A 24180-nucleotide genomic window follows, 5' to 3' on the forward strand; every position below is an offset into this window, starting at 1 on the left:
TAGTATCATGTCAACTATGACTATTGCTAACAGCCTTACCTCTACCGAAACCCCTTAGGGTCCGTTTGCGAGCTGAATTTTGACGGGAGAGGAAGAGATAGAGAATTGCAGAGTAATTTCACAAGTGTATTTCATGGTTTTCAAATCTTCCCTTTTCTTTCCTTTCCAAAATCCAACTGACAAACATACCCTTCCTCACCTGAACCTACTTATGTTGTTCCACTTAGATGTCTCCACTGTCACTCACACTTCCTCTTCCAGTTATGGTAGCATGACATGTCCTTTTGTTATTATGCAGATAAGGTTTTGGTGTATCCCCTGCTTGCTCCTACGGTGCACCCCATGTTTTAGTGTATCTTCTACTCTGAGCTCCAGCATTTGGGCAGTATGCACCTCCTACTTTTTCTCACTTTCCTCCCTATAATGGCAGTATTAGGCATTCAACTTCTTTACCTGGGAATCATGCTCTAATTAGCTCCATTTTTCATCATCAAGTCTATTTCCCATATGTCATGATTGCTTCTTTACAGTTCTTCACAGCCTTTGTGGTATCTAGATTTTGGAGCTACTGATCATTTGATCTCTTATCCTAGTCTAATGCATGAGTGGCTCACTTTCGAACAAATCTATATGGGTAATGGTTCTACTATTTCTACTAAATCGTGTGAAGCTCTGCAATTCATTCTTCTATTAATCCTAATGTTTCCTTATCCCAAAAATCCAGTTAGTTCCTTCTATTACCAAAAAGCGGATGGTTGTTTCTCAAATTGCAAAAGATAATTTATGTTGATTTGAGTTTCACTTCGACTCTTGCTTTGCTGAATGTCATGGTACTGATCAAGTGTATTGCTAGATGAACTTGGTCAACAGGGACTCTGTGCTTTCATGATCTACTACCAACTTTGATTCCAAGTTCTATAAGTCCTTCTCCCAACTGCTGATAGTTATGCCTTTGTACATATTTTTTATTCCAATAATTTGTTTCCCTTATTTTTCTATGGCCTTTTTGCTTAGGACATTATAGAGTGGTACAAAGTAGACTCAATCATTTTAAGATACCATTTCCTAATAAAACTGATCTAGATTTATGCTCTTCATATTGTCTTGCTAAAGCTCTTATAATTCATGCAGAAGACAATCCTTTTGATCTGTTGTATTTGGATCTGTGGGCCCCTTATCCAATATGTTCCTTAACTGACTTTAGGTACTTATTTTCTATTGCTGATGTTCCAACTAGATATACTTTGATTTTCTTTTTGAAACAAAAATCTAATAATATTCATATTTTAAGATTTGTTTCATCCCATGATCCTAAGTGAGTTTAATAAACAAATCAAATATGTCAAAAATGAATGGGGGTGGTGAATTTAATCTATTTACCAATTATCTTTGGGTATTAAACATAGGGTTGTATGTCCTCACTCATCATTAAAATGGGGCAGAGAAAGCACATACATTTATTTCTTTATCCACTCTTCAATTTTCTTGTTTGGCTAAGATAAGTGGTAGGTTGTCCAATGTTGTGAGATTAAGAGTTAACCAATGGTTTAGATAAAATGTAACTGCTGCAATTTAACTCTACTATAATTTCTCCCCTTTTATATAAATATTATATATATATTTTAGTATTATCAAAGGTATCTTTTACCTTTTTGGGTGAGGAACAAATATAATATATTTACAAATAAAGTATTATACAACGTTCCATTCATACATATCGATTTCACCTAAGGGGATTAGGGATTTATTGTTGTATATAAATATATGTTATGTCATCTGACTAGACCAACCAATCTAACCTTAAAACCTGGTCAAACCCAAAATGGAACCTCTACTAATTTATTATCCAGTCCAGCTTTCACAACATGACATCAACATTAAAAATAAATAAGCCTCTTACACAACATGTATAGATAAATAACCACAACCAAATAAATCAGAGTAAAACTATATTTATAATAATATACCAAAACTGCCTTTTAATAATCATTATGTACCATTATTTCAATAGCATCACTGCAGGTTGAAAAATAATTTCAAATTGAAAAAAGAAAATACACATTTACAGATTCGGATAAAGGGACTTTCAAGTCAGGCCTACTCATTCTGAAGGGACTTCAAGTCCCTCAATCTAAGGTAGCTGCCTTAGTGATCAGAAATCTTAGAACCTACTTAACATGATTCCTCATTTCAGGCATCTTCCTCTGTCACATTTATAGTTAAAAAGAGTAAATACAGGGTAATAACATGGATACAATTGAGGTAGGATACCGGGTAGTAACAACTGATTTTGTAAGCCATTCCTTGTTGATCAACTCTTTGATATCTAACTGCCTCAACCATCACATCATCCCACCAATGGGGTGGAGACAATACGAGCGGGTCTAGAAGTATGACCCAAGCTACAAAGATGGGGAGAGTCCTTATGAGATATAGAAAGAAGGAGTGTATCTACAGAAACCATACCTGGCCAGTGGTGTAAGAGCTCTAGGTTTGAGCTCGTATTCGTCTGGTATGTGCATAACGTACACTGTGGAAATAGTATCAAAATAATAATAATAAGAATCAAAAACTAAGAATAGAATTCGTACATGAACAAGAAATGATATTCTAACTTCTTTTACAGTCATACTGATTATTTTTAGAATGTACCAAGGAAAATTCTTCACAAAATTAGGAATTTTGTACACAGGAACTTACCTTTGCATTTTCCAATCAAACTAAGGCCATCAACAACTCTGAATTGTGCTTTACAAAGCAGCATATGTCATCTTTCTTCCTTTTGCTTCAGAGGTGACTTACTTCTATTTCATCTTGATTATACTTCTGAGTGCTTAGTCAGCTTGATTATACTTTTTCTTTTGGGAAAACTCTACAATGGTCACAGTGAATGATCTTTTTCAATCTGAGGTCTGAACTAACCATAACAAAAAATAGCAAAATAAGCTAAATCCATGATAAAATGACACAATGGAAAAAATATTTCACTTGTCCATGCAAATCAAGAAACTACTCTCCCATTTGCTGACCCTGGATTTTGGGTGGTGCTCATGCTTGATCTGTCCAGGCTTCCCTCATTGCCAACAGCTAATTGTACAGAAATTTGACAGCCATGCTTTTGGGACTATTCATTTCCCAAGCATCTTTAGATTTACTCAATTTTGATACTAAACATACCTCCAAAAACACTAAACATGACATGTGATTAGTAGAGTTGCTTAAACAGCAAATACACTGACTGAAATAGTCCTTAAACACCTTTCTAAAACAGCAATGGCTTAGCGGAATTTAATGCTCGGAAGTTGGAACAACATCAAATAGTACCTACAGAAGATTGTCTAGTCAAGTCAGGATAACAGATGATGCTAGAATATCAAACATTCACATAATCTAGTCAGGTCAGGATAGCAAACAACACACAATTGTGAAATAATACATCAAACATGACCTTCTTGAAACCACTGGACAGTTGAAATTTCAACAAAAACCCCAACAGTCTCATGGCATATAAAAAAATCCAATCAGTATCATGACATATAAAAATCCCTTGACATGAGCAAGTGATATTAAAATATTACTAAAATGAGCACAGACTAAAAATCTACAGATTGAAAAATTGGTGTTTGGAGTAAAGAGGTCTCTTCTTTAAAATCTCGTGTTGTGCGAATACACTTGATGTTTGATTTAAAAAATCTCCTTTCAAAGCTTGATGTAACAATGGACTGTTTAAAAATTCAAAAACTTGGTGTCTGCTTGAAAAGCTCTCTCCTTTTAAAGCTTTTGAAACAATGCATTATTACAGATAAAAACACCTGTTGATTGCATTAAAAAATCTCTACTTCAAAAGCTTTTGCATGTAAAAGTAAAATACTTGACGCCAAATAAAAAGACACAGCAGAGCACATGGTAAAGGGATGATTTTCTTATCTTGAGTTCTTGACAATGAAAATCGGTCTTGCTTTATGACCAAAAAGGGCCTAAATTAAAGACAAACCAAATGAAAAAAACAATAAATGAGCCTTGTTCTAGTTTCTGCACCTCATAAGTTACAAGAATGCTTTTGGCTTGATAGCCTTCCAAAGTCTGAAGTATATCTAGGATACAATCGAGAACTTACATTAATCCAAAAGAAAGCTTGCACTTTGTAGTATTTGATATCTTCTGTCTTTCTTATTTAGATTTTTTGTAGTGGGAAAAGAAAAAGAAAAATAGTACAGCAGCTAGAGTGAAGAAATGATATAACCTATTCTGATGAACATGTATGACTATAGGAAAGCTACTCTTCACAAAATAGCACACTAGTCCAACAAAGACAGGTACTACCTTCAGACCTCAAAATTGCCTAATAAACTAATGAGAAGTTTGCAAAAAAAACATCATTGCAGATTGGAGAGCTTCTATCAAAATAAAATAAAAATATGCATCTATCTGTTCAAAGGTTCTAACTGGACTTCCATTACTGCAGAGGATTGTGGCTCTTTATCTGCAGGCGTCCTAGTTGGCCTCAAGAGATCGACTGAATCATCTTCCTCTAGATTGCCAAGCACCCAATTGCTTCTTCCAAATATCCGTCGACTTATTTGTTGCCTTTCACGGTATTCCAAATAAATAACAGCCAAGGCAATAAGTAAGAACCAAATCACCAGTGCCCAATTGAGCCCATGGACATCTTCCGCACCGTATCTCTCTCCCAAATGTTTCATCCCAGTAAAAAGTGCTGCAATGCCTACAACAATGGCAGATCTGCCTACCATTATGTGGAAGTATTCCCAAACAACCCTTTTAAATGATGTCTGCTCTCCATTTTCTGATTTTTTAGGCCTTATGGATGCATTCACCGGCTGAATACAAGCCAAAAATATCGCAGCAATTCCAAATTTAACATGTGCTGAGCTGACATAAAATCCCCGAAGCTCAGCAACTGCAAAGAGAAGCGCAAGTAGAACAATTGATAACCCAGAGTATTGCAAGTAAACATGAATCTTGTACCACCCATCACCCTTAAGATGTTTTAAGTATCTGGCTGCCAATATACCTCCAGGAAGCAAGACACCCCATGCGAGAAACATCATAAAGCCGTGTACAACCAAAACAGGGAGCAAATCCTGTTCTGCTTCTGCAGAACCGCGCATCAGCAGTACAAGTATAGGCCTACTACTCTTAAAAGAATGCATGTTCCGTTCGCTGAGATGGTCACTAGTCCACCTAGAACCCATTGCCCAAACAACTTTTAGTGGAGTCGTGGGATCAATGATATTTTTACACTCTGGCCTATTTTCACCACTACAAGATGGGTTCAAGGGACGTGTAAGCTCCAAGGTAATAATGCCATTCTCTGTTTTGCATCTCACGTATGTCAAATTCTCGTTTGTAAGATGTATACTTGAAGCATCCTTTCCATCGATCCAGTAAGTGTTTACACGACCTACACCATTATCATCAACCCAGCCAACATAAGCATAACTGTTTACCATTCCACTTCCGAACCCTATTGCAAGATAACCACTCTTTTTCTCACCACGAGCAGCAATAGATATGGAATCCTTTGACAGTGTCCAAAAGAAGGTAACCTGTTGATCATCCAGAACAACACTGTTGTTATACATGTCAGATAGACCCCCTTCAACAACCTCAACTCTCCAACCCATTTTCTGCTCATACAATGAGTGATAGTAGATGTTATCAGGAGTGTTCCTGTCAGGAGCCCAAATAAGTTCAGTAGGACTGGCTTTAACTCCCTCAAACTCAGGACCTCCAGCATAAATTGTCTCAGTCAGATTCCTCAGCGTTGCATTTCCACCAATAGGATCTGAAGTAACATAAAGTGCAACGTCATGCCCGGCTTGTATCGAAAACGTGACTGGCACCCCTCTTTCAACTCTCAACACAGGAGCAACCTTTTTGTTGATGTAAAGAACCTTTGCTGGATTTGGAGGGTTAGGGTAATGCAATGCCGGACCAGAAGTAACAACCAAAGGAACTTTAGCATCAGCAATGATGACATCTTGATCCTCTTTATCTTCAGCATCCAGTGGACCAACACAGTCATTCACATGATCCGAAACATTAAGAACCAAATGCCCAAAACTCTCAAATGGAAGACCACCATGATTCTGAGGAAGATAATAAGATTGGATAGTATCAGGAGGTCTAATCTTTCCCAAAGCCCAAATAATCGTCATGTTCGCTAAATGATCAACAGGGTGATCATACTTCCCATCAACCTTATTCAATGGCCTCCTATATCTAACAAATGAGACCCCATCTTTCCTATGTCCATAAATCAACCATGTATCATTCAACAAACCAACTCTATCAGACCCTTGATACACCGAATCAGGACAAACCCCTTGCGCCGATCCATCGCTGTTTTTCACACACTCACTATACTTACTAATGAAGAAATCTTCCACAAATGGCATCCAATCCTCCTTAAACCCCGTAACAGCCACGTCAGCGCCAAGCATAAGCTTGGAGCCAGTGGATTTAGGATTTGCCCATCCAAAAGCCATGTAATTCATGAACCCAGTAGCAGCCTCCAAACCAATCTCAATTGAATCCTCTTTCAAATTCAAACTCCAACGAACCCTAAACTTTTTCGACAAAACCTTACAATTCTCAAACATGGTTGGCTCCGTGTGAACACGACCAAGATGATTCTCCTTCTTGCCGTCACCTTCAGGCGATGGTGCCGGAGATGGCGCTGGAGATTTCGCCAACGTAGTGACATTGGCAAATTCGACATGACCGAAATCGGAGGCGGTGGGGAGATCCCAAACGGAAAGAACGTTGATCATGTTCCACGTGACATTTTCCATGAGACGAACAACGAAACTGGAATTGGCGTAAGTTTGGTTCAGTTTCTGATCAGACACTATGAAACCATTGGTAAGGTTATCAAAACCAGATGAAACTGCACCCCACCAGTGCACATCGGAGCCAGAAAGCATGTCAAATTGTGAAACCCTAAAAGAGCAATCATCGATTATTTTGATGTAACCTCTGAGCTGATGCTGAACCAATTTGAATTCAGATTCCGAATCGACCAACGGGTTGGTCCGATTACAATTTGGATTGGGATCCGCATGACAAAATAAGAGGAACGAATGGAAGAAGAAGAAGATTAGGGATTTAAGAATCATTAGGGTTAGATGAGTGAGATCCGAATATGATTTCGGAATAGGGATCCAGGAACGATGGACGTACCTGGTGATGATCGGAGAAACGCCGTAATCGCCGTCGTGGATGGAAGCGGAACAGAAAACGTGGCTTCTTCCACGGCGGGGTATGTTTTTTTTTAGAAATGATTTGATTTGAAAAAAGGAAAATAAAAGATTCGTTGTCTGAAGTTGGTGACTTGTGTAGTTTGCAAGTAACAACGTGTGAGTGGGTTTTGGGTGAAGGAATCTAAGAATTATAGCAGTAGAAATACTTAACTTGATGCATGGGGATTATTTTCTCATGTATTAAGAATAGGAATATAGTTTTTTTTGTTACTATATTATTCCTAATTAAGTTTGAAGTAGTTAAAGACTTTGTAAATTAAGACTTGGTAACTTATAAGGAAATAATTTAATGTTGGATTCAAATAAGGTGTGATACTAATAACTTTTTTATATAAGAAATTAAAGTTTGTTTTGGAAAAAATAACAAAATGAACTTAAGGGAAGATTTGTTTTTGTGGCATGCATTAGAATGGTCTTTGGTGCAAGAAATATTTTAAATTTTATTTATAAAAATGTGATAAATGGGTAAAGTGTCATTCTTTGTTTAGTTGATATATAACATGTATGAGAATATGATTGTTTTTTCTATAAAAAAAATATAATTCATTAAAAACCAAAGGCTATAAAGAGGAAGATGTAAGCATAGTTGTTAAATTTGGCTAGAACTATTAGGTTCAACAAGACCAATTGGGAATCAGGTATCTTATTAGTCCAAGCATCATATCTAATCAATTATGCACCAAAATTGGTATGAATTGGTTTGACTCAATCGCTTTAAGCATAAAATTGGTGACTTAGTTGGTTAGATTGGCTTGACTCAGCTTGTTCAATCATTTTTTAAGAAGATAGATTAATCAATGATGAACTTTGCAACCTCATGACAAAAGAAATTGAAGAAGATGAAGATAATTATGTTTAACCATCCATGACAAAAACTATCTCCAAGTTTAACACAACAACAATCAATGTTTAACCATTAATGACAGAATGTATCTTCAAGCTTAACTACAATGATCAGAAGCTAATAATTCTTAACCATCCATGACAGCAATTATCTCCAACCTTAACACCGTGGACAAAAGTAGACTAACACAAATGTTGGCCGCACAAAAGGCAACACCACCATACAACATGGACTAAATTTAAGGATTAATCTTTAATAAGGAAGAACTATAGAGCACTATCATCTAGAAACCATCATCATTTAAGTGGTATTCGGGATGACATCACAATTGTCGAGAAGATATTAATTAACCTAATAATACAAGCATTAACCACGACTTCACCATGATAGATTTGAGTCACTTCAATAGTTCTATATATCAGCACTCATCCTCAAGTTGGAGCATATACATCATATGCATCCAACTTGTCATGTATGGAGAAATAGAAAACCAACAACACTTTTAACGAGATGACAAACTCAAATCCAAGAAGAACAATGCAGATTGAAGCTTTAACAAGATCGTGCACCAACAAGACCAAGTCCAAAATAGGGAGATAAAATCGATGTGCCAAAAGAGGGAAGAATGTGACAACTAGAAAATCAACTGTAAAAGGATCACAAGCCTAAACTTCCCTTAAGGCAGATACCATGACTCTGATACCATGTTACAATCATACAGTTGAGGTATAGAAGGAGAAAAATAAATGATCAAAATAATATATTGTATTGATAATATTGTGAATGATGAAGTGGTGGTGTTGTGATAGGAAAAACATAACATTAACATCTAGTTATACTAATATTAAACTTCTATTTACATAAACAAATCATAAAAGATAAGATAAAGTCATCTAATCTTAAGAAATATTCTTAGATATTCTAAACTAATTAAAGATATAGTAATGATATTCTCTCGATATCGAAATATTTTATAGATATTTTTTATAAGATAATTTAATATGTTCTAAGATATTTTCATATATTCTAATAAACACGTATAAATCTTTGTATAATTCTTATATCTCTTAACTCTTTACCACACCACTTTCTATTCATTACCAATCGTAGGGTTTTGGATTTGAAGAAATTAATTTTTGAAAGAAAAAAACATGTCTTCAAATATAACTTGCAAAAGATTATATGAGCTTTTAACTGCTTTAATATTTATCCTTACTTTGATTGCTTAACAAAAGGAATTCTAAAAAGATTTTTAAAAAAATAGTTAACGGATACAATTCAGTCTCTCTTCTTGTGTTTGTCTATGAAACTTCAACCTATGTGGGTAGATTGTCATCACATTAGATGATGTGTCCTTACTATTACGAGCTTATCCTTTAGTCAAAGCTACAATAAGTTGTTGTTTTTCCGTTGATCAAATCATTACTAGGTTTTTTTGAAACCTACGTTAATGCCAAGATGGTTTTGATTTGTGATAGGTTATTCCATTCCACATGTTGGAGTCATTGTATGTCAAACTTAAGAGAAGAAAACCAGTATGAATAAGTTTCCTCATGATATTTGTTGTGCTTGGTTGGGTGCACTGTTTTCTTAGACAAAAGTATGACCTATGTAGGTTGCAAATATTTGGCTGCATTTGGGGATATGGATAGTATCTTGTCAATACACTAAAAAGTTGATGATTTAATTTTTTTGGTACTAATAAATGTATTTGTTGATGATTTAATTGTTTCAACACGGTCATGGTTCAAGGAGTATTTTCCTTGTATTGATTGTGCCATCTTGTGAAGATTATAAGCTTCCAGTGACCTCAAAAGGAACAACGATGGCGAATTGAGGAGATGAGGAATGGTGAATTGGAGAATGAATCTGAACAGAAATTGAGAGAAAAGGAAACAAACTGAAAAGTGTGAATGATTTGGATGTTCTCATTAACTTGTTATGCAAGAATCATTACAAACTATATATAGAATGTAGTTAAATAACTAACAAGCTATCTAACTTAAAAAGGCAAAATACAAGCCTGGAAATAGTCAAGACAAAAGTTGTGCAAAAATAATATCTAAGTTGCAATTTCAATAATCAACACAACTTAGACTAATGAATTAAACTTGCATAAACAGATTGCTTGTTCAACAAGCAATTGTTTCCTTCTGATGTTTATTAGATTTGCCATCATCTTTTTCAATTAACAGGCCCCCACAAGTTGGCATGAGAACATTGAGCATGTCAAGCTTGGAATGAAGCTTCTGAAATAAGTAAGGAGAAAGTGGTTTGGTGAGTATGTCAGCAATTTGTGAGGAAGAAGAAATGGGTAGCAGATGCAGAAGGTTGGACTGTACACGTTCTCGAATACAATGACAATCCACTTCTATGTATTTTGTGCATTCGTGGAACACATGATTAGCATCAATGTGCATAGCAGAACGGTTGTCACAATATAATTGAATCGGTTATGAATGAGCAAACCCAAGTTCTTGTAATAAACAAACTAACCATTGAGCCTCACATGAAGCTAAGGCCATGATACGATATTCTGCCTCAGTATAAGATCGAGAAACAGTCTATTGTTTCTTACTTTTCCAAGAAACCAGTGAATTGCCAAGAAAGAAACAACAACTAGACACTGGTTTACGAGTATCGGAGCAAGCAACCCAATTAGAGTCAGAGTAGCCTTTGATTCTCAAGTCATTTTCAGCTGGAAAGAAGATTCTTGTGCCAATGGATCCTTTGATATATCTTAAGATTCTCATGGCTACTGAAAAATAATCATGTGCTAGTGTAGAAAAAACTGACTCAGATGCCCAATAGCAAAGCTAAGATCAGGTCTAGTGTGAGTCAAATAAGGCAACTTGCCCATTAATCTTCTATAGGAACTGAGCTCGGGAAAAGGAGATCCAGACTATGAGTGAATGAGTTTGCCATTATACTCCATTGGAGTGGAGCAAGGTTTGGAAGAAAGAAACATGCACTCTTCAATAAAATCCAGTACATATTTTCTCTTATATAGAAGAATGCCTTGAGATCTTTTTGTTATCTCCACACCTAGGAAGAACTTCAACTGACCAAGATCTTTAATGCTAAATTTTGAATCTAGAAGCAATTGCATTTCTTGAATTTCCCTTAAATCATTTCCAGTGAGAACCAAATCATCTACATACACAAGAATTGCAGTAAAGCTGGATGAAGTGGACTTAATGAAAAGGAAATGGTCTAGGGCATATCTCAAATATCCAAATTGAATAAGGACACTAGTAAGCTTAGCATGTCATTGTCTACTGGCTTGCTTGAGGCCAAACAATGATTTCTGAAGTTTAAAAACAAGTGATAAGTCACAGACTTGAAGATCAGGTGGTACCTTCATATACACATCTTCAATGAGATCATCATGAAGAAATGTAGTATTGATATCCAATTGTTGCATATGCAAATGGTGTGCATAGGCTAAAGATAAGATGACTCTAATAGTAGTCATCTTAACAACATGACTAAAGGTTTCAATGTAATCTATACCTTCTGTTTGTGTGAACCCTTTAGCCATTAGCCTGGCTTTATATCTCTCAATAGAGCCACCAACTTTGTGCTTTACCTTGAAAACCCACTTACACCCTATTGCTCCCTTTTCTGGTGGAAGTTTAGTAAGTATCCATGTACCACTTTTATTCAGTGCATCTAATTCCATTTGAATTGCTTGTCTCCAACAATCTCTTTTAATAGCTTTAGCATAGTGAGTAGGTTCATCAACAACATAGATGGCAAGAGAGTAATGCTTGTGAGCATCTGAAATTTTATCATAACATAAATGCTGAGACAAAGGATATGTTCTCACTGAAGATGACAAGATTTATGGATTTGTCTTAGATGTCAGGGTGCAATGATAGTCTCGTAGATACTTTGGTTTGTGCTTGATTCTCTGAGATTGTCTAGGAGCAGTAATATTAGGAGATGAAATAGACTCAATAGGCAAATTAGAGGGAGAATGTGTGAGAGATTCAATAATGGAAGTATGTGTATGTGTTGGACCATTGTGGATAGAATTATTAGATTGAGAATGTGTATATTGAGGTGAAGATGGAGAATGTGGATGAATTGAACTTGGTACCTCAGGAAAAGAAATATCTTCAAAAGGGACTATAAGTTCAGTAGAAATTGGTATGGGCACAAATTAGACAGAATCAGAAGTGGAAGAAGTAGGTGTAGGTGGTTTTGATATGAAAGGAAATAGATGTTCATAAAAGATCACATGCCTAGAGAGGAAAATTTCATGATTGTTGAGATCAATCAACAAATAACCCTTGACCCCTTGTTTAAATCCCAAAAAAACACATTTCTTTGACCTATGATCTAACTTTGCCCTATGAAATGTCAAAGTAGATGCATAGCTTAAACAACCAAAAATTCTCAAGTATGATATATTTGGCATATAACCATAGAGGACTTCATAAGGACACTCATGAGACAGAAAATGAATAGGCTACCTATTGATGAGATGTATTGCATGCGACACACCATAATTCCAAAAACAATGAGGAGTGTTAGAATGAAACATGAGTGCTCTTGCAACTCCCGATATATGTTGGTGTTTTCGTTCCACTATCTCATTTTGTTGGGGTATCTCCACACAAGTGATTTGATGCAAAATGCCTTGAGTGTTATAAAACTCTTGCATGTAAAATTCTTTACCATTATCAGTTCGTATGCATTTTACTTTCAGTCCAAATTGAGTGTATGACATATGCACAAAAGACTTAATTAAGGCAGAGGCTTTTGACTTGAGTTTAAGAAAATAAATCCAAGTAAATCTAGACTTGTCATCAACCATTGTTAAGCAGTATTTATGTCCAGATGTGCTAGGTGTAGCAAATGGCCCCCAAATATCCATATGTACCAAATCAAATGGAAGCAAAGACTTTGATAAACTTTTATTATAAGGTAACCTCTTTTGTTTTTCCAAATGACAAACATGACAAGGGTCCAAGGATTTATTACACTTGATGAATGGAAATTGTCTTTGCATTACAAGCCATTTTTGATGAGATAAGTGTCCTAGTCTATTGTGCCAAAGATTATAATCATAACTAGTAAGAGAATTAATCTTTCTATCTTCAATAGCAACAACAGAATGACTTGAATACTTCGGCAGTGGCATAGGTGACATGTTCATCACATAAAGGTCATATCTCAGCTCAGCTACACCAATCATCTTCAATGATGGACATTCCTTAATTTGACAAATAGCATTCATAAAGATTAGCTTGCATGGAATTGTGTGTGTCAATCTGGAAACAGATATCAAATTATATCGAAATGATGGAATGTACATCACATCTGTATAGTACAATTTGTTTGAGAATATAATGGTGCCTGAAACACCTGTGGAGACTTGACCTCCATTAGGCAAAGTAACCAATACAGGTTTAATATGTTTAAAAGTGTGGAAAGCGGAAAGAATATAACATACATGATTAGTTGCACCTTTGTCTAGGATCCAATGACAAGACTCAATTGAACATGACATTACCCAAACACTACTATTACCTTGTGACTCGGTGAGTGGTTTAGGAGTGGTGTTATGTGAAATTGTGCTCGGTTGATTAGTGTTATGTCCTTGATGCAAATTGGTCTGCTGTTGGAGAATGGAGAGTAAACTTTTATGCTGCTCAGGTGTGAACTGCAACATTGAAGAATCCTCATTTGAAACCATTTAATCTCTTGGTTTACTTCCAAGTATACCATCATCATATGAAATCTTGCCTATTGTGAAATTATTCACAACATTGTTTCTTTGCAAACTTGGTGAAAATCCATGCTTTCTATAACAATGATCAAAAGTGTGACCAAATTTATGGCAAAAAGTGCACACTCTAGTGCATCTTCCTCCTGTAAATATGCTTGAACTATTACCTCCCCCGGTATAATTTCTTCCTCAAGATCTACCTCTACCAGTAGTATATCTATTGATATTATACTCAGAATTGCTTCCATAATATCCATACTCAGTAGAACTAACAAGGATCTTAGGCTCAACTATATGCATGTTCAAATGTTGTTCCTGCTGAATTAACAGAGAAAATACCTTGTTCACACTAGGCAAAGGTTCCATTAGCATTATTTGTGAACGTACACTCTCATATTGGTCATTCAATCCTTTAAGAAAGTAGATAACATTACCATGCTCTCTATATGTCCTTATTAATGAAATCAGTCCACATTCACACTTATTTAAGCAAGAACGTGTAGGAATTGGTCTAAAGTTATCTAATTTTTGCCACAAACCTTTTATATGAGTGAAATATGATCCTATAGGCATGTTTCCCTGCCTATAGGTATGAATTTCACCAAGCAATTCATAAATACAAAATATGTCTCCCTGATAATACCTCTCACGGAGATCGGGCCAAATCTCAAATGTTGTCTCCATCCATAATATGCTATGCATAACAGAAGCTTCTATGGAATAAATCAACTAGGAAATCACAATGTGTTGCATTTGTCCTACACAAGGAAATTTGAATCATTTACTGAAGGTCTAGACATAGATCCATCGATGAATTGTAGTTTATTCTTCGATTTCAGAGATATTGTCATGGCACATGACCATTCATGGTAGTTATCACCATTCAAAAGAGTTGAGACGAGAATTGCTCCAGGATTCTCGTTCGGATGCATAAACAAAGGTGAAGAAGGATCTTCAATAGCATTCATAACATTAATCATTCGATTGTCCATCGATGAATTGTAGATTGAAAAATTGCAGAAAACAGAGAGTGAAATTGGAGAAGAAGGCGAAGAGAATTCGCGAAGAAATTTCGAAGAATTGAAAGGAGAAATGAAGAGAAGAGAAAGAAGATGCAGCGGAAAAGTAGGAGAGCCTCTTCAACAAAGATACTCTGATACCATGTGAAGATTATAAGATTCCATTGTGCTAGAGAGGAACAGCAATGGTGAATTGATGCGATTAAGAATGGTAAATTAGAGAATGAATCTTGACAGGAATTGAGAGAAAAGGAAACAAGCTGAAAAGTGTGAATGATTTGAATATTCTCATTAACTTGTTATCCAAGAATCATTACAAACTAGATATAGACGATGGTTAAATAATTGTCGAGCTATCTAACATAAAAAGGCAAAATACAAGTCTGAAAACAACCAAGATAAAAGCTGTGCAAAAATAATATATAAGTTACAATTTCAACCATCAACATAATAGACTAATGAATTAAACTTCCATAAACAGATTGCTTGTTGAACAAGCAATTGTTTCCTTTTGATGTTTAGTAGATCTAACATCATCTTTGTCAATTAACACATCTCGATATAGGATTATCAAGATATACAAAATATGTGAAAGTAATATTAAATACTTGCTTTTAATGTGATACATAACTTTTTGCATCAGGTGAAAAGGGGGCCATTTTAGAAAATTTAGAAATTTAATTTTCCAAATTGGGTGACTAGTTTCCTGGTATGGAAAAAACATTTTGCATGAATTAGAAAGTTCATCAGAATTTGAACACTTTCTAACAGAAAATCATAAGATATTGATTCCTTTAAAATACTTATAAAAATACTTATTATCACAGCAGTGGTAATATATCTGATTTTAAACCTCGATATGAAATCCATACTTTACATAGTGATAGATCAAATTGCTATTTTGGACTAAACTTTCAACTAAAATATTCACAATACCTGATTTCCCATAATTGGAATGCTTTATTTCAAAAATATTCCCAACAACCCATTACCCTACTAATGAAATGCTTCTAATTTGTCAAAAGTCCTAATAAGCAAAATAATCATAAAATTCATTCCCGCCTTAGAATTCAGGAAAAAAAATTATAGCTTATAAATGTCATTAGTGAATGAATTTGTACTATGATATTTATTAGTTTTCTCTTCATAGTAACCAAACTTCTTCTATGAAATTGACTGTTTCCATTGATATCTCATTAGTGACTTCATTAAATTGGACACGTTGACATATCTAATAAGAGAAAAAAAGATGTATGCCTAAAAGTGATAAGTTTTAATGTTTTATATATTTTAATTGTATCATCTCCATTAATTTTTAATTATTGTTGATTTTTCAGAAAATGTAATCCAAATGAATGATGGATGGTCAGTTTATACATGAAGTGTAAATCTTTACACCGCCAAAATATATTTTCTATCCAAAAAATATGTCTCTATGTGTTATATCTTCTGATTGGTTAAAAAAATATTTTATTATAAATTTAATTTCAATGCATTTTTTCCAATAAATTTAAATGAGTTGCACATGAAGTGACACTTTTATGAGATTAGAAAGTGGATCCCTAATAATCGAATGGGATCACCTGTCCCAAAATGAGTATGTCCTCATGTTTCTAGCCAATGTAATTTCTCCAAGTAATGCAAATATGTTATTTTATAATTTTAGCAATTTTCTTTTTAATGAAGTGTCACTTTTTCATTGATCTGGTACAGAAAAATGGGATAGAAATTGATCTAGGTGATCCATATCCCTAATAATCTAGCAAAACTAAAAAAATATATTGTTGATGATTCAGCATTTAACGATGAATGAAGCCGCTTCTAGGGGCGTTTATGGCCACATGCACCTAACATGTGAGGAGATGGGTCCCATCTTATTGTTTTGTTTTTTATATGTGAATGTTTGTAATCTTTGAAGTTATGGTTGACTTTAAGATATGTAAAAATAGAAATACATTTGTAAAAAGTGTGATATATTGGAATAGTTACATTAAATGTACTTAATTTTTCAATACAACATATAATTTTATTACTTCTTAAACTTAATAATAAAGGCTTAAAATATCAAAATCCTTTATATACATTACTAGTATTGAATGACAGTGAAATTAGTTATATGATTTACTAAGTCAATGATAGTGTCGTACATTATGTCTATCTAATAATCCTAGGATGCATATAAAATAAGAACTCAATCATGATGCGTATAAGCATTATTTATAATTTAAGTTGTAACATTTTCTTAGTTTCTAAATGAAAAATGTTTACATGTTAATCATTTTTTTGGGGGAGGAACGTGATTCCAAATCCTTCAATATTTCAGAATATACACTTTTTTATTCTCTTTGATATATCTTTTCTAATTTGTAACTTGTAAGCATTGTTAGGTTTCCATCATGATCTTAATAATGTTTTATATGTTTTACTTAAAAAATTCACAATCCATCATACGAGAAATTATTGTATCGCACGAGAAATTTTTGTATAGTTCGGGATCAATGATTCCAATCATAAACATTTATAAATAAAATATCACAAATAATTATACAATTTTAATTCATAAATGAAATATCAATGATGATGATTTCTCCCATCTTATACTTCTTTTTTTTCTGGATTACGTTGGTTATCTTTCTTTTAGTACTTTCTTTGCATATATGCCATATACAAGGTGAAAGCATTTCTTAGAATAGATGTAGTAGATAATGAATAACAAGACATGAATCAAAGAAAAAGTCAAGTTTCATTTCTCTATAACATATTAACTTGACCCCAATTTTAATTCTTGCGATTTGATTTAAAGTTTAAACTATGAAGTGTGTTAAGGTTAGAGCACAATGCGGAAGCACGGGATTGAATCAATTGAGAACAAAAGAGAAGCAAGTAAAGGATAAAGAAAATAACACACAAGATTTAACGTGGAAAAACCCCTCAGTGTGAGAGGAAAAAAACCACGGGCGATCAAGAGCAAAATTCCACTATGTAAAAAAGAAGAGTACAAGAAATCCTCTTATAATGATGAGGACAAATGACAATATGTTTTCTCACAAATACTCTCTCAAGTAGAACAAGAATTCTCACCAAGAATGCACTCACAATATATGTGTAAATGAAAGAGATGTTGTGTGTTGTGAAGATGATTTTGAAGCTCTCTATATGTGTCCTTTTATAGGCAAGCAAAGTCTTGGTATCTTGGATATGAAGCATTGGATGCTTGGAAACAAAGCCATAAAAGTGACACAAAATGTCTTTAGAGAGAGCCATAAAATAGTCATAAAATTCTTTTAAGGCATAGAAATGAGAGACATCTAACAATATCTAACAGGAAGCAAACAAGGATGAGTTCTTGACAAGTTTCAAAACTCAAATTACAAAACGGGTTCACAAAATGATAGGAGTCACTTTAAAACATAAATGCTTGTGCTTTCACAACACTTCATTTTCAGAAGGATGTTAAAGATAAAGATAAGATTGATAAGTTGCCAAGGTAAGCACGTGTGAAGTTCTCTCAATATGGGAGCTCAATCAGCATAAAAAAGAGTGAATTTGAATTTAATTCAATATGGGTTATTTGTGGCTTCTCAAACTATTTCTAAAATGCATTAACCATTTTGCATGAGGTGATTCCATTCAAGCTATTGAGACTGCGTCTTACACAGAAGCTAAGAATTTAACCTCATATTGGATACTATTCCTATTAATTGTTTTTTCCAGCTTTGGCTTTGTACTTCCTTCCATTTACTATATTCATGATGAGAGAATGAACACGCAGTTTAAATCTTACTCATCTAAGGTTAAAATGCTAGAGGTTGAAACTTTCAGGCTTATTGTACGACTCTCGTGTTTTACTATTATCTACATACACACAAAAAATTTGGTCAATAATCAGAATATAAATTTGTCATATCAGATTATACCTCATATGTTATATTCGTGTGAATGCAAATATATCATAACAATTAAAAATTGATTATTATTATTATTTTACTTTATCATATAAGACAAAATCCGAGTTTGTTCCAATTATTAAATCTATGGAAAAAAATTACATAAGAATTCTAGAGTAATCATGAAGAATAAGTAGCAATAATTGGTGAAAGACAAAGCCAATGAAAAGGTCAAACTCTAAGCAATAATTGCGCATTAACAATGAACCAACCAAACTCCATTTTGTTAATAATACCAGAATATACTACATTAGAAATGAAGAAACAAAAGCATCAACTTTTCCACATAGAATAAGAACAGAAACTGCAAAAGTAGTCTCTTTTTTGGATCTCTCTTACATATTTCCTTCAAAACTCAAACAAAAATTCAATCTTTTTCTTTTATCCATCCTCCATTATTCTATTAGTTAGTGGTGCAAAATCATACATTTTACTACAATTGTTTGTTCTTGTTGAAATTTGATTCTCTTGACATTCTGGGTATAGCATGGAACACCATGTTCGAGCACATTCATCTCCCTTGTTAAGTACTTCTTCAAGTGACACTGGACAGCCACAAGATGATTCTGGTGTGGAAGGTAATTTCTTATTTCATTTTACATTTAAAATGTTTATGCCAACAATTGTTACTTTTAATGTTGCATAGCATCTAAAAAAATATAGTGACAATGAGAGGAGTATTTAAATCACGCTTAACAAAAGGCAGGCAATAAAAGGCTTACGTCTCAACATACCCCATCAATCTCCATAGAAGTCTATTAGATGAGGCAAAGGGTTACTTTGACCCATACGGAAGAGAAGTTAAGCTTTGACTTTGATACCATGTTAAATGTCTCATCCTTAGTCCAATAACTATATAAGCCATATCTAGAAGAATGACTATGACATCATGCAATATGAGACTTACTTCCTAATAGTTACTAAGGAAATCTATGACATGTTATGTTACACCATCTTAGAATGACAAGAAATTTGATCGCCATTGGATATTATATTAGCCATAAGTGAGTGACTTATCATCTTTTTTCAATGTTTCTTTCTTATTTATAGGCCTTGCCACAAACATTAAGCTATTGTTGAAACTCATTCAAGAACATAATGGGTGTAGTACAAAAGATAATGATGAGCGGAAGTGTAATAGGGTGAATGGAATGATGTTTATCTTAGATGAGACTAGGTCCAGGGTTCAAAAAATCCAATCCTCTACCAAGAGAAAAGCTGAGCTTCGACGATGTAACACAGACGTTAGGTCTAACATTCCAACTCCTAAGGACAAAAAGCTTCACCCCGATGTGATCGTAGATGAGAAAGAGAAGCTACGGAGAGAGCTTAACGCAAGCTTAGTGGCACGACAAAGCCTTCAAGCAATGTGTTCGAGTTTGGGAAAAGAAAAACAGATTATGGCTTCAGAGCTTGCAAGAAAGGCTCAAGAATTGGCAGAAATGGAAGAGTACATGGGTGATTTGAAAGCACGGAATGACATGTTGTTGGAGAGGTTGCATGCTGCAAGCTCAGAACTCGAGGAAAAGAAGAATAACGGAGTTGATATGGAAGGAAACATAGCTCTGCAAGAGCATAGCAAGGCACTACGGGAGCAACTACAAAAGTCCATTGATGCTTATAGATCTTTGAAGAGAAAGCTCAGAGACATACAAGAGGGAAACAAGGAAATGCATGCTACAATGGATCAAATGGATCTGGAAGTTCAAGCAGGCATTGACAGGATACATGGTTTCAAGGAAGAAATTGTACCAGCTAATGAACAAATCCAAGATGAGATTTCAGCTTTAGAACATTTGTTTGAATCTCTTAGCATGAAAATCTCAAAACATACACAGAAGAAAACATAATATGATGAGGCAAAAGCTCAATCTGTAATTGCTAAAGGCAAAGTCAAAAAGAATGAATTACAGGGGAAGATGATAGACATTGTATCAACACAGCATCCATGTACAGCAAGCTCTTATTCAATTGATGCACAATATGAAAAATTACATGGTACATAGTACATGTTCATGCAACTATATATTGAACTGCTTGTTTTCAACCTCAAATCAGCCCCAAAGGCCACACTTTCTGTAGATCTAGCACAGTGAGCAATCCTTCCATTAATGACAGCAATCTATTCCTATAAATTTTTTCAGCATGTATCACGGTGTTCAGTATCTGTGACAGAGTTGATTATACAAATATTAAAAATTTAAAGAATGCAAATGCATGATAAAGCTAATAAAAAATCTTTAAACTTAATCCACATTCCACAATATGCCTGTCAAGAACAGTTTACACTTTACTATAATATTCTGTTAGGAGCATTCTAAAATATTCATGGACCTTTTTTGAATGAACTTAATTATTTTGATAAAAGTAAATGAGCTTATTTAGTTACTTATTTTTAATCTTTTAAAATATGGACAAATGTCCATTTAACTAGTAGATCAATAATATATAAAAATAGAGGGTAACAGCTAAAGCATACCACAACAGTTGCATACCCCCAATTCCCGTTCCAAAGAGTATTGTGTATCATGTGACAACGGTCTTAGCTCGGCCAACTGAAACTCAAATACTCTAAAAAGTAAGGGCATATATTTACTGAAGCACAAATGTCAGGCTAATTGATCAAAATAGCACTCTCTATCCAAATTACCAGCAAACCTCCATAGTTTTGTGGATACACGAATCAGGGTCATCTGCTGTTTTTCTAACTTGTTAGATTATCTCTCATGAATGTATTTTATGTAGCATTAATTTATATTTGAACTGCATTTGAAATAAATTGAATGGTGGGATCATGAAAAGAACTCCGATATATTCATAAGTTTACTTTTTGAAATTGCAGGTAATCCATATTTGAGCACACCCTCGCCAACTTAGCCATGCTAGGAGGAAGAGGCTTGAATTTGTTTACCATGCATGCTGCAGAACGATTGCAACATACTCAGTTGTGTCTCTCTTTAAAGAATCACATCCTACCTCAAAATCAATACAGTACTTTAGACACCATTGCCAAATCCGGATAATTCTATATATTACCATTTACCAGTAATCTTTACAGGAACATGAACCACCTCTAAAATGGTGGAACCGACTACGGTCCCTGATAACGATCTCTCTATCATAAACCTTCGATATCAGTTTGATAGCCATATGACAATCTGCACAAACTCTTAAATTCTTCATAACCCTGATTGGGGTCCCTGGTGCTGTATTCAAGAGCATAAAAGCAATTGCAACTTTTTCACTGTGATAAGACAATGCTTGTTCCTTCTCCTCTTCCTCTATGTCTGCAAGCACATTTGCAGTATGAGGCACATAACCTTCTAACTTCAATAATTCTGTGATCTTCTCCAGTAGTGCATATACATCCTGACTTTGAGGATGAGATCTATCACCTATCGTAAATTCATAAACACGGTTACCTAACTCGACGAAACTATAGCCAGGGGTTTTCTTAACACCGTCATTCAGCATTGACCTCCTCACTAATTGTACATCTGACCAACGCCGTTCAGAGGCATAGAGATTTGAGAGAAGCACATAATCCCCACTATGTTTAGGCTCCAACTTTAAAAGGTGGGATCTTGCTATCTCTCCCAAACTCAAATGTCCATGTATTGTACAAGCCCCCAACAAGGTCCTCCAAATAACTGCATTTGGCTGCAATGACATGTCCTGAATATATTCATATGCTTGTTTCACCAAACCTGCCCTACCCAATAAATCCACCATGCAACCATAATGTTCTATCCTTGGCATGATACCATATTCCTCTTTCATCCTTCTAAAGTAATTGAATCCTTCATCCAACATCCCGCAATGGCTACAAGCATACAGGACACCAACAAAAGTGATCTCACTAGGCAGTAGCTTTTGCCTTTCCATCTCTTTGAAAAAGTTGAGTGCTTCCTCACCAAAGCCATTAATAGCCAAGCCAACAATCAAAGACGTCCAAGAAATCGTGTTCCTTTCTCCCATCTCACTGAATACTTGTTGAGCCTCTCTAATACTCCCACACTTCGCATAAAAGTCCAACAAAGAATTATTAACATGTAAGTTCTCTCTCAAACCTACTTTAAACGAATACACATGAACCCTGCACCCTAACTCTAGAGCTCCAAGTTCAGCACAAGCAGATAACAAGCTAACCATGGTGAACCCATCAGGCTCCACACCCTCCACACTCATTTTCCTAAACAAAGTCAAAGCCTCATTTGGCCTGCCATTAAGAGCAAACCCGTTAATGACAGAGTTCCAAGCCACGAGATCTCTTTCTTTCATCGACTCAAACATCTGGTGTGCACTTTCTGTATGACCAAAAGTAGCATACGTATGAAGCAAACTGTTCTGAACAAACAGCAAAGACTCAAACCCATTTCGTATAGTAACTGAATGTATAGTTTCCCCTTCTCTAACATTCAATGACTTAGCAACAGCCTTGAGAAGAAAAGGGTAAGTGTGGGTGTCAGGTTCAACACCGGACATGACCATATAGCGGTACAAATGAAATGCAGGAATGGGGTTTTCAGTTTCAGCATAGCCCTTAATCATGGTGTTCCAAGTAAACACATTTGGGTTATGCAATACGGCGAACACATGGTGTGCATAGGACATAGGTGCAGAAAGGGATACAATAGTATATATAAGATGTTTACCCATGTCAGGGTTATTCAATGGGACACCATGCCTAATAGAAAATGCGTGAATTTGCCTAAGTTTGTATTTGGAAGAAGCACACATTTGCAAAAGAGCAATGCATTTAGTGATAATATATGGCATTGGGTTGTCTGGGATAGTTGATAAGAATGAAAAGGAACAATAATGAATTTGGGGTTTGATTTTGAATGGTAATAAGGATTTGTGGATCAATGAAGAAAGGTTTGAAAGTGCATTCATTTGGCTTAATAATAAATCAAATCACCACCACTGGGAAATTCAGCAATTTCCATATGATAATAACAGATTATCCCAAAAACTATAGGGTAGTCACCTACATGCAGCAATTCTGTTGTTTCGTAAGTCTCTCAAATCCAAACAATGGCACACGTTATGGTAACCATTAAGCACAAAAAACATGGTGACTCTGACACATTGTAGTTTCATATGGGGTTCACTTAGCTACGAGTGGAAGTATGAAGAATGTGGTGATGGTACCCACATTTTTTGTTCTAAAAAATGGGTTACTCGAAGGCGAATGATAGTATTATTTAATTATTAAAATTTTAACTTAAATATATATATATTTTTTTTAAGTAATTAGTTGTTACATTTGTTGAGACAAAATATATATTCTCATAAATATAAATTATAGGATACAAGTTAATTAAAGATTTATGCATAATCATTA

At 34.8% G+C, this 24180-nt stretch overlaps 3 protein-coding genes across 14 annotated transcripts; 1 reads left to right on the top strand and 2 right to left on the bottom strand.

The window, feature by feature from the left end:
* Nucleotides 1-2023: 2023 nt before the first annotated feature.
* Nucleotides 2024-7410, bottom strand: LOC109338183 (cytochrome b561, DM13 and DOMON domain-containing protein At5g54830-like). 11 transcript variants are annotated; one of them, XM_019575353.1, is made up of 4 exons: nt 4324-7316; nt 3259-3324; nt 2701-3177; nt 2024-2530 (listed from the first exon to the last, which is right to left on the bottom strand). In XM_019575353.1, the coding sequence occupies exon 1, from the start codon at nt 7140-7142 to the stop codon at nt 4425-4427; it is 2718 nt and encodes a 905-aa protein (XP_019430898.1). In that variant the 5' UTR covers nt 7143-7316; the 3' UTR covers nt 2024-2530; nt 2701-3177; nt 3259-3324; nt 4324-4424. The 11 variants fall into 11 exon arrangements, with proteins under 11 accessions (XP_019430898.1, XP_019430893.1, XP_019430899.1 ...); XM_019575348.1 differs by having other exon boundaries at nt 2701-3188; XM_019575354.1 differs by adding an exon at nt 7327-7410 and having other exon boundaries at nt 2701-7257.
* An 11653-nt stretch (nt 7411-19063) lies between these two features.
* LOC109338186 lies at nt 19064-20771 on the top strand. Of its 2 annotated transcripts, XM_019575357.1 has the most exons (3): nt 19064-19145; nt 19320-19411; nt 19884-20771. In XM_019575357.1, exons 2-3 carry the CDS (start codon nt 19321-19323, stop codon nt 20681-20683), a joined length of 891 nt encoding a protein of 296 aa, XP_019430902.1. In that variant the 5' UTR covers nt 19064-19145; nt 19320; the 3' UTR covers nt 20684-20771. The 2 variants fall into 2 exon arrangements, with proteins under 2 accessions (XP_019430902.1, XP_019430901.1); XM_019575356.1 differs by having other exon boundaries at nt 19075-19411.
* Nucleotides 20772-21239: 468 nt separating this feature from the next.
* On the bottom strand, nt 21240-23930 carry LOC109338185 (pentatricopeptide repeat-containing protein At4g21065). The gene is made up of 2 exons (XM_019575355.1): nt 21661-23930; nt 21240-21596 (listed from the first exon to the last, which is right to left on the bottom strand). The coding sequence occupies exon 1, from the start codon at nt 23727-23729 to the stop codon at nt 21873-21875; it is 1857 nt and encodes a 618-aa protein (XP_019430900.1). The 5' UTR covers nt 23730-23930; the 3' UTR covers nt 21240-21596; nt 21661-21872.
* Nucleotides 23931-24180: the final 250 nt, after the last annotated feature.

Source organism: Lupinus angustifolius, unplaced genomic scaffold, assembly GCF_001865875.1.
Source record: "Lupinus angustifolius cultivar Tanjil unplaced genomic scaffold, LupAngTanjil_v1.0 Scaffold_19_3, whole genome shotgun sequence".
Taxonomy (NCBI): Eukaryota; Viridiplantae; Streptophyta; class Magnoliopsida; order Fabales; family Fabaceae; genus Lupinus; species Lupinus angustifolius.

Bases quoted from the DNA above. Each gene is read 5' to 3' on its own strand.
- LOC109338183 (XM_019575354.1), bottom strand. From the start codon at position 7,142: ATGATTCTTAAATCCCTAATCTTCTTCTTCTTCCATTCGTTCCTCTTA.
- LOC109338186 (XM_019575357.1), top strand. From the start codon at position 19,321: ATGGAACACCATGTTCGAGCACATTCATCTCCCTTGTTAAGTACTTCT. The intron at 19,412-19,883 runs GTAATTTCTTAT...TCTTATTTATAG, and splicing joins AGATGATTCTGGTGTGGAAG to GCCTTGCCACAAACATTAAG.
- LOC109338185 (XM_019575355.1), bottom strand. From the start codon at position 23,729: ATGAATGCACTTTCAAACCTTTCTTCATTGATCCACAAATCCTTATTA.